General features: G+C 29.5%; 1 protein-coding gene across 1 annotated transcript; it reads left to right on the forward strand.

Annotated features, from left to right (window-relative positions):
- Positions 1–3,603: 3,603 nt before the first annotated feature.
- On the forward strand, positions 3,604–5,846 carry LOC131659183 (uncharacterized). The gene is made up of 2 exons (XM_058928408.1): positions 3,604–4,161; positions 5,835–5,846. Exons 1-2 carry the CDS (start codon positions 3,604–3,606, stop codon positions 5,844–5,846), a joined length of 570 nt encoding a protein of 189 aa, XP_058784391.1.
- Positions 5,847–17,129: the final 11,283 nt, after the last annotated feature.

Consider the following 17,129-nt stretch of genomic DNA (forward strand, 5'->3'; position numbering starts at 1 on the left):
TTTTCTATTCATCCTGGATCGACCAAAATGTATCAAGACTTGAGGAAAGACTTTTGGTGGCCAGGGATGAAGAAGGAGATTGCAAGTATGTAGCACAATGTCCCATTTGTCAACAGGTTAAGATTGAACACCAGAGGCCAGGAGGAATGTTGCAACCACTGGAGGTACCAACGTGGAAATGGGATTCTATCTCTATGGATTTCATTGTGGGATTACCTCGTACTCGAGGCGGACATGATTCTATATGGGTAATAGTGGACAGGTTGACTAAGTCTGCTCACTTTTTACCTGTAAAGACCACTCACAAGGTGATTCACCTCGCAAGGCTTTTCATAGCAGAGATTGTACGGTTGCATGGCGTGCCGTCCAGTATAGTGTCTGATCGTGATCCAAAATTCACTTCGAGATTTTGGAAGATGTTTCATAAAGAATTGGGGACTAGACTGGATATGAGTACGTCTAACCATCCTCAATCCGATGGGCAGACGGAGAGGACAATCCAGACGATAGAAGATATGTTGAGGGCTTGCATTTTAGAAGAAGGTGGGAGTTGGAAGGATCATTTACCGTTGGTAGAGTTCACATATAATAACAGTTACCATAATAGTTTGGGTATGGCTCCCTATGAAGCTCTATACGGGAGAAAATGTCGATCACCATTGTGTTGGGCCGAAGTAGGGGAGAAGAGTATTCTTGGACCGGATATTATACAAGAAACTACCGAGAAAGTTAAGATGATCCGAGATAATCTCAAGAAAGCCCAAGACCGACAAAAGGACTATGCGGACAAGCGAAGGAGACCCTTAGAATTTGAGGTTGGTGATCATGTGTATTTGAAGGTCACTCCAAGATTGAGATTGGGAGGACCGTTCAGAACACGAAAGCTCAGTCCGAGGTATGTGGGACCATATCAGATTATGAGCCGGGTAGGTGAGGTAGCTTATCAGTTGGCATTACCGCCTCACTATCCGGGCTGCATGACGTATTCCACGAATCTCAACTCCGGAAATTTGTGCCCGATACTTTTCATCCTATTCTTCCGGATACTGTTGAAGTAGAACCAGATCTTTCCTATGATCGTCAACCCTACTGTATCCTGGAGCGTGCAAGCAAATCCCTACGAAGTAAGGAGATACCTATCGTGAAGGTGATGTGGGATGAGACGCGTCCTGAGGAAGCTACGTGGGAGCTTGAGTCAGAGATGCGAGAATCCTATCCTCACTTGTTTTGGTAAGCTTTCTTTGAATTCGAGGACGAATTCTATTTAAGGGGAGGAGAATGTAATACCCGACATTATATTTATTCGATCTTTATGTTTACCAATAAAATTGGTATAGAATAAGATGGATAAATATGATGTATATTCTACTAATTGGTCTTTAGTGCTAACTAAACCTATTAGTGGCAATAGGAGGGGTATAATGGTATTTTCACCCATAAGTAGAATAGAGTCATGTTTGGATCCCTCATTCTTTTCTTAATTCAAAAACAGAATTTTGTGAAGGAGAGAAAGAGGAGAAGAAGCGTGGAAAGAGAGGAAGAAGAGAAGGGTTTCAAAACTTGGTCCAAACTCAGCTCAACCTTGCATGCATCTGAACCTGTTCAAGCTTCTCTGATCAATTTCTATTCTGCTCTCAGCTCCATTCTCATCATCTTCTCAATCTCTAAGGTGAGTCCTTAGATAGAAACCATGGGCTTTGCATGTTGGGGTTCTATTTGGGGGTTTAGGGATTGTGTGATAATCAATGAATCAATGAAGCTAATTATGTTGTATTGCCTTAAATCATTGTTGGCTGATGATTCTGAATGAAATGCATGTTTTAAATTCGTGGGAATCTGGTTAGTAATGCAGGGGATGACTTTAGAAGCACTTTTGGATTGTCATAGAATCCTTAAAAACGCAGAAAGTGTAACCGATTACGGGTTTGAGTGTAACCGGTTACGGTTCCTGGAGTAACCAGTTACACTGGGCGCAGAAGGAAGAATTCAGTAGTTTGGAAAATTCATATCTCCCGTTTCGTGCGTCCGATTGACGCGTGCCATATACCGTTAGAAAGCTAATTGAGTGTACTATCTAGGAAAATTAGCATCGGCATTTGAATATTATTTTCCGGTGTATCTGACATACCTTCAATTAAAGTGTGATGCTGATATTGTGTAAATTGTGTATAGTTAGACTGAATTAGCTCTTTATTTCTAACCGCTATGTGATGCTGAAATAAGAATACTATATTATGATGAAATATGATCATTCTATTAATGCCCATTATTTCGGTTAAATAATCGGGTTTGTCTGTTTGCGTGCTTTAGCGTTTGTTTATGTGTATGTGTGCTGAATCGTAGTAGACCAGGTACTAAGTTACGATTCGGACCATGGGTCCTTGAGTTGTCTGTGGGACTGCCCTGATCATGGATCCCAGAGGCACATACCTGAACTACCGTTGCAGTGTGCTTGTGAGGGTCTGGAGGCATTTTACTCACTTGCTGTATACACACTCGCGTGCTCGGTATGATGGCGTTATGCGGCTAAGTAAGCCTACGCATAACAGCTAAACCATCTCTAATGATGCCATGTAGGCTACATCATTAGGTTCCTACCCGGATGGGCTCATGCGTCGAGACGGCGTGTTACACTTGTTGTTAACACCACGTGCGTACAGATGGTTAATGGGACGGTGTCGCCTCTTAGGCAAGGTCACCTCGCAGCCATGTAGGCTTATGCGAACCCGTTTAACCATTATTGCAGGGTGCTTGTGTAAGTCTCTTGACAAATAGGCGTGGGTGAACCCACCGAGGGTGTGTTAGTAACTTAGTCTAGTGGTATTAACGTACTTCTGGATTCCCCGTTATGGATGCGGGTTTTGCATACTTGGTTGCTATACAATGTGTATTTGCTTGAGACAAGTCCAATGGTGGACGAGTCACTTTGTTTACTCCGTGCTTGTACCGGAAGTGAGAGTAACCCCGAATCCATGGTGGATTCGTGTATTTTTGTATGTTCCTTTTAGATCCGAGCGGACTAATAGGATAGGCGGACTCACTGAGATTTAGTAATCTCATCCCATTCCAATTATTTATTTTTCAGGTGGTTCGAGGCAAGATCGCGGTAAGGGAAAGATGGATTAGATCTCTTGGCGATGCTTGGATATTTCTTTTAGTTCTTATCGTGCTTGCTAGTTCATGTATTTTGGATATGTACTTACATGATGTACTTGTATTTTGGCCATGATACATTCGGCTTTCGTAATCGTGTACTTCTATTTTCCGCTGCAAACATTATGTATTTGTTGTCTTATGAACCATATATAATACTTTATACATATTATTCTAGAAAAATATGTGTGGGGTGTTACAGTTGGTATCAGAGCAGGTCGATCCTCGACTTTGCTAAGACGCATCATAATGCAGTACAATTCTGCCTCATATGTGTATAATCAGTATGATTCCTTATGTCTTATTTATGGCATTGAGTCTGATCAACTTGATTCCATGCGTAGGACAGACAGGGAGATGGCTGAGCAACGCAGAGGTCCCGGAAGGCCCATAACAAGGAATGTGGAGCCCGAGCAACCATCCGGAAGTGCAGGCGTGCCTTGGCAACAGATGATGCAGCAGATGATGCAGCAAAACCAGATGATGGCTCAAATGATGCAAGGCATGCAAGGACAACAACCTCCTACTCAAGCTCCCGTTCCTCAAGCTGCAGCTGGACCAGATTTTCGTGCCTTCTTCAGGATGGATCCTCCAGAGTTTGTTGGTGGACTTGACTCACTCTTGGCTCATGATTGGTTAGCTGGTATGGAGAGGGTGTTTCAAGCTATTCAGTGTACTGAAGAGGAGAAGGTGATCTTTACTCAGAAGATGAAGGGACCAGCTCTTAGGTGGTGGAACACTGCATCTACTTATTTCACCACACAAGAGATTCCTAAGGATTGGCAACACTTCAAAGTGGCATTCTTGAAGAAGTATTTCCCTAATAGTGTGAGGACTCAGAAGGAGCGAGAATTCCAAAACTTCAAGCAAGGTGACATGTCTGTTTCAGAGTATGCAGAGAAGTTTGAGGACTTGGCAGACTACTCCAGACAAACTGTTTATGCTCCAGATGAACTATGGAAGATTGATCCGTTTATGATGGGTTTGAAGGCCGACATTGCTCATAGTGTTTCCCAAAGAGAGTTCACCACCTATGCTGAATGTTTGAGGCAATGCTATGTTGCTGAAAACAGTTTGAAGAGGGTTCAAGAAAAAAGAAACCAGAACAGGACTAACTTTAGGGAGCAAGGGAGATCTACTCAAAACTTGAGGCCCCGTAATCCTCCACCAAAGATGAAGCAAAGCCACGGTGACCGTTTCCACTGACCACCCTTTTGTGATAAGGTAAAATTTTTAAGATATAAATAATCATATCGATCATTGGTATAAACCAAACAATATTTTGAGAATCTTCGATGCATAATTTATATGATAGTTGAACCATTATAATCCTTAATATTACCTGTATAAAATGGATAACGAACTAATAGAATATGTGGACAAAAGTTTATAAACATAACTATAATTACAAATGTATGATAACAAGCTCGGACACTAGTACATATATCCCAGCTCTAAAAATAAAACCGCTAAAATATATTAGCTTTTAACAAATGAAAAAAAGATAATGATAACAAAATAATTTAAATAATTACAACCCACTAACGGTTTAAAAAGGAAAACCAGTGAAAAGAAAGAAAAACAATGCATTAAAAACATATAAAACTACAGAATATGAAGACCACTTGGGAGGTTGTTGTAGTATTTGGTTTTTACAAGTGAAGAAGATATAGTGAAAAATTAAATAGCTTCAAAACCTAAGAAGAGGTTTAGTGAATATGTGTCATTGATTTTCCACTATGTCCTCTTCACTTGAAAAATACCAGATTCTTCAATTTTCATCTTCCGAACTTATGTTCCCAATAAATTTTAATGGATTTTTTTGGTATCAAAAGGGATTTTATATAGTAAAATAAATTATAGGGAGGAAAGACTAATTGTGCTTGTGGATTACATGCATTGGGTTATTTTATCATATTAAAATGGGTATTAACAAACTTATCTACATGCATGGACAATGGTATATATTTTTTTAATTATAGTTTGGAGACAAAGTTGGAGTTATAGTTTTAGCAATTTTTTAGTTTAAATTTAAAATAATAGCTACTTGCATTTATTATGGTATTGAAATAAGGAAAGACTAGTGCTTTGCCAACTTCCCTAAAAAATCGCAATATAAATTAAACTAAAAATAAACGTTTACTAAATAATTCAAACAAAAGACATCATAATCAGAAACAAAATTTAGACAAGAACATGGTTGTTCTTCAATCTAACGTACATCGTCATTCATCTAAACTTTTCAATTTTTATTGAATTTAAATTTAACTCTGGTTAAATTAAGATTTTAATAAATATAAATTTTCAAATTTAAATAAATTCATAAAATAATTTAAATTTTGTCTTGTCAATAATAAAGTAATGTATATTTTTGAAACAAAATTTTGAATATTTTTTTTTAAACAAGTAATCGGACACACACGCCCATAAAATGTATTTTATTTTCTTATGACGAAAACATCCTTTAAATATTAAACTGCCAAACATATTTTACCTTAATATCTTCTTAGACTTAGTTTTCAAAAGCGGAGTAATATAACTAGTAAAAAATACTTAAACATGGAGTAAGGTCATGAAAATTGTCTGAATTAAGTGTAATCCGTCCTTTATTTCTAAAAAAGTGTGGAAGAATAAATCTATTACATGATTAATTTAAACATATTTTTCATTTCCATGACTAGGAATTCTATTAACTTCAATTCATACCTTTAAAAATTTTACAAAAATCCTAGCTTTTGATTAGCTTATAAGTTTTTTCATTAATATCAAAGGTTAACTAACTATGTAACTAAAAAAACACTATGTGTGTGACGTGGAAATTTTAAATGATATGACATACATATTTTCAACTAACTAGTCAAAATACGCATATTAGACTTTGCCATACACGATACTTATTTGATAAAAAAGGTAAAAATTTTAAGATATAAATAATCATATCGATCATTGGTATAAACCAAACAATATTTTGAGAATCTTCGATGCATAATTTTTATGATAGTGGAACCATTATAATCCTTAATATTACCTGTATAAAATGGATAACGAACTAATAGAATATGTGGACAAAAGTTTATAAACATAACTATAATTACAAATGTATGATAACAAGCTCGGACACTAGTACATATATCCCAGCTCTAAAAATAAAACCGCTAAAATATATTAGCTTTTAACAAATGAAAAAAAGATAATGATAACAAAATAATTTAAATAATTACAACCAACTAACGGTTTAAAAAGGAAAACCAGTGAAAAGAAAGAAAAACAATGCATTAAAAACATATAAAACTACAGAATATGAAGACCACTTGGGAGGTTGTTGTAGTATCTGGTTTTTACAAGTGAAGAAGATATAGTGAAAAATTAAATAACTTCAAAACCTAAGAAGAGGTTTAGTGAATATGTGTCATTGATTTTCCACTATGTCCTCTTCACTTGTAAAATACCAGATTCTTCAATTTTCATCATCCGAACTTATGTTCCCAATAAATTTTAATGGATTTTTTTGGTATCAAAAGGGATTTTATATAGTAAAATAAATTATAGGGAGGAAAGACTAATTGTGCTTGTGGATTACATGCATTGGGTTATTTTATCATATTAAAATGGGTATTAACAAACTTATCTACATGCATGGACAATGGTATATATTTTTTTAATTATAGTTTGGAGACAAAGTTGGAGTTATAGTTTTAGCAATTTTTTAGTTTAAATTTAAAATAATAGCTACTTGCATTTATTATGGTATTGAAATAAGGAAAGACTAGTGCTTTGCCAACTTCCCTAAAAAATCGCAATATAAATTAAACTAAAAATAAACGTTTACTAAATAATTCAAACAAAAGACATCATAATCAGAAACAAAATTTAGACAAGAACATGGTTGTTCTTCAATCTAACGTACATCGTCATTCATCTAAACTTTTCAATTTTTATTGAATTTAAATTTAACTCTGGTTAAATTAAGATTTTAATAAATATAAATTTTCAAATTTAAATAAATTCATAAAATAATTTAAATTTTGTCTTGTCAATAATAAAGTAATGTATATTTTTGAAACAAAATTTTGAATATTTTTTTTTAAACAAGTAATCGGACACACACGCCCATAAAATGTATTTTATTTTCTTATGACGAAAACATCCTTTAAATATTAAACTGCCAAACATATTTTACCTTAATATCTTCTTAGACTTAGTTTTCAAAAGCGGAGTAATATAACTAGTAAAAAATACTTAAACATGGAGTAAGGTCATGAAAATTGTCTGAATTAAGTGTAATCCGTCCTTTATTTCTAAAAAAGTGTGGAAGAATAAATCTATTACATGATTAATTTAAACATATTTTTCATTTCCATGACTAGGAATTCTATTAACTTCAATTCATACCTTTAAAAATTTTACAAAAATCCTAGCTTTTGATTAGCTTATAAGTTTTTTCATTAATATCAAAGGTTAACTAACTATGTAACTAAAAAAACACTATGTGTGTGACGTGGAAATTTTAAATGATATGACATACATATTTTCAACTAACTAGTCAAAATACGCATATTAGACTTTGCCATACACGATACTTATTTGATAAAAAAGGTAAAAATTTTAAGATATAAATAATCATATCGATCATTGGTATAAACCAAACAATATTTTGAGAATCTTCGATGCATAATTTTTATGATAGTGGAACCATTATAATCCTTAATATTACCTGTATAAAATGGATAACGAACTAATAGAATATGTGGACAAAAGTTTATAAACATAACTATAATTACAAATGTATGATAACAAGCTCGGACACTAGTACATATATCCCAGCTCTAAAAATAAAACCGCTAAAATATATTAGCTTTTAACAAATGAAAAAAAGATAATGATAACAAAATAATTTAAATAATTACAACCAACTAACGGTTTAAAAAGGAAAACCAGTGAAAAGAAAGAAAAACAATGCATTAAAAACATATAAAACTACAGAATATGAAGACCACTTGGGAGGTTGTTGTAGTATCTGGTTTTTACAAGTGAAGAAGATATAGTGAAAAATTAAATAACTTCAAAACCTAAGAAGAGGTTTAGTGAATATGTGTCATTGATTTTCCACTATGTCCTCTTCACTTGTAAAATACCAGATTCTTCAATTTTCATCATCCGAACTTATGTTCCCAATAAATTTTAATGGATTTTTTTGGTATCAAAAGGGATTTTATATAGTAAAATAAATTATAGGGAGGAAAGACTAATTGTGCTTGTGGATTACATGCATTGGGTTATTTTATCATATTAAAATGGGTATTAACAAACTTATCTACATGCATGGACAATGGTATATATTTTTTTAATTATAGTTTGGAGACAAAGTTGGAGTTATAGTTTTAGCAATTTTTTAGTTTAAATTTAAAATAATAGCTACTTGCATTTATTATGGTATTGAAATAAGGAAAGACTAGTGCTTTGCCAACTTCCCTAAAAAATCGCAATATAAATTAAACTAAAAATAAACGTTTACTAAATAATTCAAACAAAAGACATCATAATCAGAAACAAAATTTAGACAAGAACATGGTTGTTCTTCAATCTAACGTACATCGTCATTCATCTAAACTTTTCAATTTTTATTGAATTTAAATTTAACTCTGGTTAAATTAAGATTTTAATAAATATAAATTTTCAAATTTAAATAAATTCATAAAATAATTTAAATTTTGTCTTGTCAATAATAAAGTAATGTATATTTTTGAAACAAAATTTTGAATATTTTTTTTAAACAAGTAATCGGACACACACGCCCATAAAATGTATTTTATTTTCTTATGACGAAAACATCCTTTAAATATTAAACTGCCAAACATATTTTACCTTAATATCTTCTTAGACTTAGTTTTCAAAAGCGGAGTAATATAACTAGTAAAAAATACTTAAACATGGAGTAAGGTCATGAAAATTGTCTGAATTAAGTGTAATCCGTCCTTTATTTCTAAAAAAGTGTGGAAGAATAAATCTATTACATGATTAATTTAAATATATTTTTCTTTTCCATGACTAGGAATTCTATTAACTTCAATTCATACCTTTAAAAATTTTACAAAAATCCTAGCTTTTGATTAGCTTATAAGTTTTTTCATTAATATCAAAGGTTAACTAACTATGTAACTAAAAAAACACTATGTGTGTGACGTGGAAATTTTAAATGATATGACATACATATTTTCAACTAACTAGTCAAAATACGCATATTAGACTTTGCCATACACGATACTTATTTGATAAAAAAGGTAAAAAATTTTAGATATAAATAATCATATCGATCATTGGTATAAACCAAACAATATTTTGAGAATCTTCGATGCATAATTTATATGATAGTGGAACCATTATAATCCTTAATATTACCTGTATAAAATGGATAACGAACTAATAGAATATGTGGACAAAAGTTTATAAACATAACTATAATTACAAATGTATGATAACAAGCTCGGACACTAGTACATATATCCCAGCTCTAAAAATAAAACCGCTAAAATATATTAGCTTTTAACAAATGAAAAAAAGATAATGATAACAAAATAATTTAAATAATTACAACCAACTAACGGTTTAAAAAGGAAAACCAGTGAAAAGAAAGAAAAATAATGCATTAAAAACATATAAAACTACAGAATATGAAGACCACTTGGGAGGTTGTTGTAGTATCTGGTTTTTACAAGTGAAGAAGATATAGTGAAAAATTAAATAACTTCAAAACCTAAGAAGAGGTTTAGTGAATATGTGTCATTGATTTTCCACTATGTCCTCTTCACTTGTAAAATACCAGATTCTTCAATTTTCATCTTCCGAACTTATGTTCCCAATAAATTTTAATGGATTTTTTTGGTATCAAAAGGGATTTTATATAGTAAAATAAATTATAGGGAGGAAAGACTAATTGTGCTTGTGGATTACATGCATTGGGTTATTTTATCATATTAAAATGGGTATTAACAAACTTATCTACATGCATGGACAATGGTATATATTTTTTTAATTATAGTTTGGAGACAAAGTTGGAGTTATAGTTTTAGCAATTTTTTAGTTTAAATTTAAAATAATAGCTACTTGCATTTATTATGGTATTGAAATAAGGAAAGACTAGTGCTTTGCCAACTTCCCTAAAAAATCGCAATATAAATTAAACTAAAAATAAACGTTTACTAAATAATTCAAACAAAAGACATCATAATCAGAAACAATATTTAGACAAGAACATGGTTGTTCTTCAATCTAACGTACATCGTCATTCATCTAAACTTTTCAATTTTTATTGAATTTAAATTTAACTCAGGTTAAATTAAGATTTTAATAAATATAAATTTTCAAATTTAAATAAATTCATAAAATAATTTAAATTTTGTCTTGTCAATAATAAAGTAATGTATATTTTTGAAACAAAATTTTGAATATTTTTTTTTAAACAAGTAATCGGACACACACGCCCATAAAATGTATTTTATTTTCTTATGACGAAAACATCCTTTAAATATTAAACTGCCAAACATATTTTACCTTAATATCTTCTTAGACTTAGTTTTCAAAAGCGGAGTAATATAACTAGTAAAAAATACTTAAACATGGAGTAAGGTCATGAAAATTGTCTGAATTAAGTGTAATCCGTCCTTTATTTCTAAAAAAGTGTGGAAGAATAAATCTATTACATGATTAATTTAAATATATTTTTCTTTTCCATGACTAGGAATTCTATTAACTTCAATTCATACCTTTAAAAATTTTACAAAAATCCTAGCTTTTGATTAGCTTATAAGTTTTTTCATTAATATCAAAGGTTAACTAACTATGTAACTAAAAAAACACTATGTGTGTGACGTGGAAATTTTAAATGATATGACATACATATTTTCAACTAACTAGTCAAAATACGCATATTAGACTTTGCCATACACGATACTTATTTGATAAAAAAGGTAAAAAATTTAAGATATAAATAATCATATCGATCATTGGTATAAACCAAACAATATTTTGAGAATCTTCGATGCATAATTTATATGATAGTGGAACCATTATAATCCTTAATATTACCTGTATAAAATGGATAACGAACTAATAGAATATGTGGACAAAAGTTTATAAACATAACTATAATTACAAATGTATGATAACAAGCTCGGACACTAGTACATATATCCCAGCTCTAAAAATAAAACCGCTAAAATATATTAGCTTTTAACAAATGAAAAAAAGATAATGATAACAAAATAATTTAAATAATTACAACCAACTAACGGTTTAAAAAGGAAAACCAGTGAAAAGAAAGAAAAATAATGCATTAAAAACATATAAAACTACAGAATATGAAGACCACTTGGGAGGTTGTTGTAGTATCTGGTTTTTACAAGTGAAGAAGATATAGTGAAAAATTAAATAACTTCAAAACCTAAGAAGAGGTTTAGTGAATATGTGTCATTGATTTTCCACTATGTCCTCTTCACTTGTAAAATACCAGATTCTTCAATTTTCATCTTCCGAACTTATGTTCCCAATAAATTTTAATGGATTTTTTTGGTATCAAAAGGGATTTTATATAGTAAAATAAATTATAGGGAGGAAAGACTAATTGTGCTTGTGGATTACATGCATTGGGTTATTTTATCATATTAAAATGGGTATTAACAAACTTATCTACATGCATGGACAATGGTATATATTTTTTTAATTATAGTTTGGAGACAAAGTTGGAGTTATAGTTTTAGCAATTTTTTAGTTTAAATTTAAAATAATAGCTACTTGCATTTATTATGGTATTGAAATAAGGAAAGACTAGTGCTTTGCCAACTTCCCTAAAAAATCGCAATATAAATTAAACTAAAAATAAACGTTTACTAAATAATTCAAACAAAAGACATCATAATCAGAAACAAAATTTAGACAAGAACATGGTTGTTCTTCAATCTAACGTACATCGTCATTCATCTAAACTTTTCAATTTTTATTGAATTTAAATTTAACTCTGGTTAAATTAAGATTTTAATAAATATAAATTTTCAAATTTAAATAAATTCATAAAATAATTTAAATTTTGTCTTGTCAATAATAAAGTAATGTATATTTTTGAAACAAAATTTTGAATATTTTTTTTAAACAAGTAATCGGACACACACGCCCATAAAATGTATTTTATTTTCTTATGACGAAAACATCCTTTAAATATTAAACTGCCAAACATATTTTACCTTAATATCTTCTTAGACTTAGTTTTCAAAAGCGGAGTAATATAACTAGTAAAAAATACTTAAACATGGAGTAAGGTCATGAAAATTGTCTGAATTAAGTGTAATCCGTCCTTTATTTCTAAAAAAGTGTGGAAGAATAAATCTATTACATGATTAATTTAAATATATTTTTCTTTTCCATGACTAGGAATTCTATTAACTTCAATTCATACCTTTAAAAATTTTACAAAAATCCTAGCTTTTGATTAGCTTATAAGTTTTTTCATTAATATCAAAGGTTAACTAACTATGTAACTAAAAAAACACTATGTGTGTGACGTGGAAATTTTAAATGATATGACATACATATTTTCAACTAACTAGTCAAAATACGCATATTAGACTTTGCCATACACGATACTTATTTGATAAAAAAGGTAAAAAATTTAAGATATAAATAATCATATCGATCATTGGTATAAACCAAACAATATTTTGAGAATCTTCGATGCATAATTTATATGATAGTTGAACCATTATAATCCTTAATATTACCTGTATAAAATGGATAACGAACTAATAGAATATGTGGACAAAAGTTTATAAACATAACTATAATTACAAATGTATGATAACAAGCTCGGACACTAGTACATATATCCCAGCTCTAAAAATAAAACCGCTAAAATATATTAGCTTTTAACAAATGAAAAAAAGATAATGATAACAAAATAATTTAAATAATTACAACCAACTAACGGTTTAAAAAGGAAAACCAGTGAAAAGAAAGAAAAATAATGCATTAAAAACATATAAAACTACAGAATATGAAGACCACTTGGGAGGTTGTTGTAGTATCTGGTTTTTACAAGTGAAGAAGATATAGTGAAAAATTAAATAACTTCAAAACCTAAGAAGAGGTTTAGTGAATATGTGTCATTGATTTTTCCACTATGTCCTCTTCACTTGTAAAATACCAGATTCTTCAATTTTCATCTTCCGAACTTATGTTCCCAATAAATTTTAATGGATTTTTTTGGTATCAAAAGGGATTTTATATAGTAAAATAAATTATAGGGAGGAAAGACTAATTGTGCTTGTGGATTACATGCATTGGGTTATTTTATCATATTAAAATGGGTATTAACAAACTTATCTACATGCATGGACAATGGTATATATTTTTTTAATTATAGTTTGGAGACAAAGTTGGAGTTATAGTTTTAGCAATTTTTTAGTTTAAATTTAAAATAATAGCTACTTGCATTTATTATGGTATTGAAATAAGGAAAGACTAGTGCTTTGCCAACTTCCCTAAAAAATCGCAATATAAATTAAACTAAAAATAAACGTTTACTAAATAATTCAAACAAAAGACATCATAATCAGAAACAAAATTTAGACAAGAACATGGTTGTTCTTCAATCTAACGTACATCGTCATTCATCTAAACTTTTCAATTTTTATTGAATTTAAATTTAACTCTGGTTAAATTAAGATTTTAATAAATATAAATTTTCAAATTTAAATAAATTCATAAAATAATTTAAATTTTGTCTTGTCAATAATAAAGTAATGTATATTTTTGAAACAAAATTTTGAATATTTTTTTAAACAAGTAATCGGACACACACGCCCATAAAAATGTATTTTATTTTCTTATGACGAAAACATCCTTTAAATATTAAACTGCCAAACATATTTTACCTTAATATCTTCTTAGACTTAGTTTTCAAAAGCGGAGTAATATAACTAGTAAAAAATACTTAAACATGGAGTAAGGTCATGAAAATTGTCTGAATTAAGTGTAATCCGTCCTTTATTTCTAAAAAAGTGTGGAAGAATAAATCTATTACATGATTAATTTAAATATATTTTTCTTTTCCATGACTAGGAATTCTATTAACTTCAATTCATACCTTTAAAAATTTTACAAAAATCCTAGCTTTTGATTAGCTTATAAGTTTTTTCATTAATATCAAAGGTTAACTAACTATGTAACTAAAAAAACACTATGTGTGTGACGTGGAAATTTTAAATGATATGACATACATATTTTCAACTAACTAGTCAAAATACGCATATTAGACTTTGCCATACACGATACTTATTTGATAAAAAAGGTAAAAAATTTTAAGATATAAATAATCATATCGATCATTGGTATAAACCAAACAATATTTTGAGAATCTTCGATGCATAATTTATATGATAGTTGAACCATTATAATCCTTAATATTACCTGTATAAAATGGATAACGAACTAATAGAAATATGTGGACAAAAGTTTATAAACATAACTATAATTACAAATGTATGATAACAAGCTCGGACACTAGTACATATATCCCAGCTCTAAAAATAAAACCGCTAAAATATATTAGCTTTTAACAAATGAAAAAAAGATAATGATAACAAAATAATTTAAATAATTACAACCAACTAACGGTTTAAAAAGGAAAACCAGTGAAAAGAAAGAAAAATAATGCATTAAAAACATATAAAACTACAGAATATGAAGACCACTTGGGAGGTTGTTGTAGTATCTGGTTTTTACAAGTGAAGAAGATATAGTGAAAAATTAAATAACTTCAAAACCTAAGAAGAGGTTTAGTGAATATGTGTCATTGATTTTTCCACTATGTCCTCTTCACTTGTAAAATACCAGATTCTTCAATTTTCATCTTCCGAACTTATGTTCCCAATAAATTTTAATGGATTTTTTTGGTATCAAAAGGGATTTTATATAGTAAAATAAATTATAGGGAGGAAAGACTAATTGTGCTTGTGGATTACATGCATTGGGTTATTTTATCATATTAAAATGGGTATTAACAAACTTATCTACATGCATGGACAATGGTATATATTTTTTTAATTATAGTTTGGAGACAAAGTTGGAGTTATAGTTTTAGCAATTTTTTAGTTTAAATTTAAAATAATAGCTACTTGCATTTATTATGGTATTGAAATAAGGAAAGACTAGTGCTTTGCCAACTTCCCTAAAAAATCGCAATATAAATTAAACTAAAAATAAACGTTTACTAAATAATTCAAACAAAAGACATCATAATCAGAAACAAAATTTAGACAAGAACATGGTTGTTCTTCAATCTAACGTACATCGTCATTCATCTAAACTTTTCAATTTTTATTGAATTTAAATTTAACTCTGGTTAAATTAAGATTTTAATAAATATAAATTTTCAAATTTAAATAAATTCATAAAATAATTTAAATTTTGTCTTGTCAATAATAAAGTAATGTATATTTTTTGAAACAAAATTTTGAATATTTTTTTTTAAACAAGTAATCGGACACACACGCCCATAAAATGTATTTTATTTTCTTATGACGAAAACATCCTTTAAATATTAAACTGCCAAACATATTTTACCTTAATATCTTCTTAGACTTAGTTTTCAAAAGCGGAGTAATATAACTAGTAAAAAATACTTAAACATGGAGTAAGGTCATGAAAATTGTCTGAATTAAGTGTAATCCGTCCTTTATTTCTAAAAAAGTGTGGAAGAATAAATCTATTACATGATTAATTTAAATATATTTTTCTTTTCCATGACTAGGAATTCTATTAACTTCAATTCATACCTTTAAAAATTTTACAAAAATCCTAGCTTTTGATTAGCTTATAAGTTTTTTCATTAATATCAAAGGTTAACTAACTATGTAACTAAAAAAACACTATGTGTGTGACGTGGAAATTTTAAATGATATGACATACATATTTTCAACTAACTAGTCAAAATACGCATATTAGACTTTGCCATACACGATACTTATTTGATAAAAAAGGTAAAAATTTTAAGATATAAATAATCATATCGATCATTGGTATAAACCAAACAATATTTTGAGAATCTTCGATGCATAATTTATATGATAGTTGAACCATTATAATCCTTAATATTACCTGTATAAAATGGATAACGAACTAATAGAATATGTGGACAAAAGTTTATAAACATAACTATAATTACAAATGTATGATAACAAGCTCGGACACTAGTACATATATCCCAGCTCTAAAAATAAAACCGCTAAAATATATTAGCTTTTAACAAATGAAAAAAAGATAATGATAACAAAATAATTTAAATAATTACAACCAACTAACGGTTTAAAAAGGAAAACCAGTGAAAAGAAAGAAAAATAATGCATTAAAAAACCATATAAAACTACAGAATATGAAGACCACTTGGGAGGTTGTTGTAGTATCTGGTTTTTACAAGTGAAGAAGATATAGTGAAAAATTAAATAACTTCAAAACCTAAGAAGAGGTTTAGTGAATATGTGTCATTGATTTTTCCACTATGTCCTCTTCACTTGTAAAATACCAGATTCTTCAATTTTCATCTTCCGAACTTATGTTCCCAATAAATTTTAATGGATTTTTTTGGTATCAAAAGGGATTTTATATAGTAAAATAAATTATAGGGAGGAAAGACTAATTGTGCTTGTGGATTACATGCATTGGGTTATTTTATCATATTAAAATGGGTATTAACAAACTTATCTACATGCATGGACAATGGTATATATTTTTTTAATTATAGTTTGGAGACAAAGTTGGAGTTATAGTTTTAGCAATTTTTTAGTTTAAATTTAAAATAATAGCTACTTGCATTTATTATGGTATTGAAATAAGGAAAGACTAGTGCTTTGCCAACTTCCCTAAAAAATCGCAATATAAATTAAACTAAAAATAAACGTTTACTAAATAATTCAAACAAAAGACATCAT

The sequence above is a fragment of the Vicia villosa genome, linkage group LG3 (assembly GCF_029867415.1).
Source record: "Vicia villosa cultivar HV-30 ecotype Madison, WI linkage group LG3, Vvil1.0, whole genome shotgun sequence".
Lineage (NCBI taxonomy): Eukaryota > Viridiplantae > Streptophyta > Magnoliopsida > Fabales > Fabaceae > Vicia > Vicia villosa.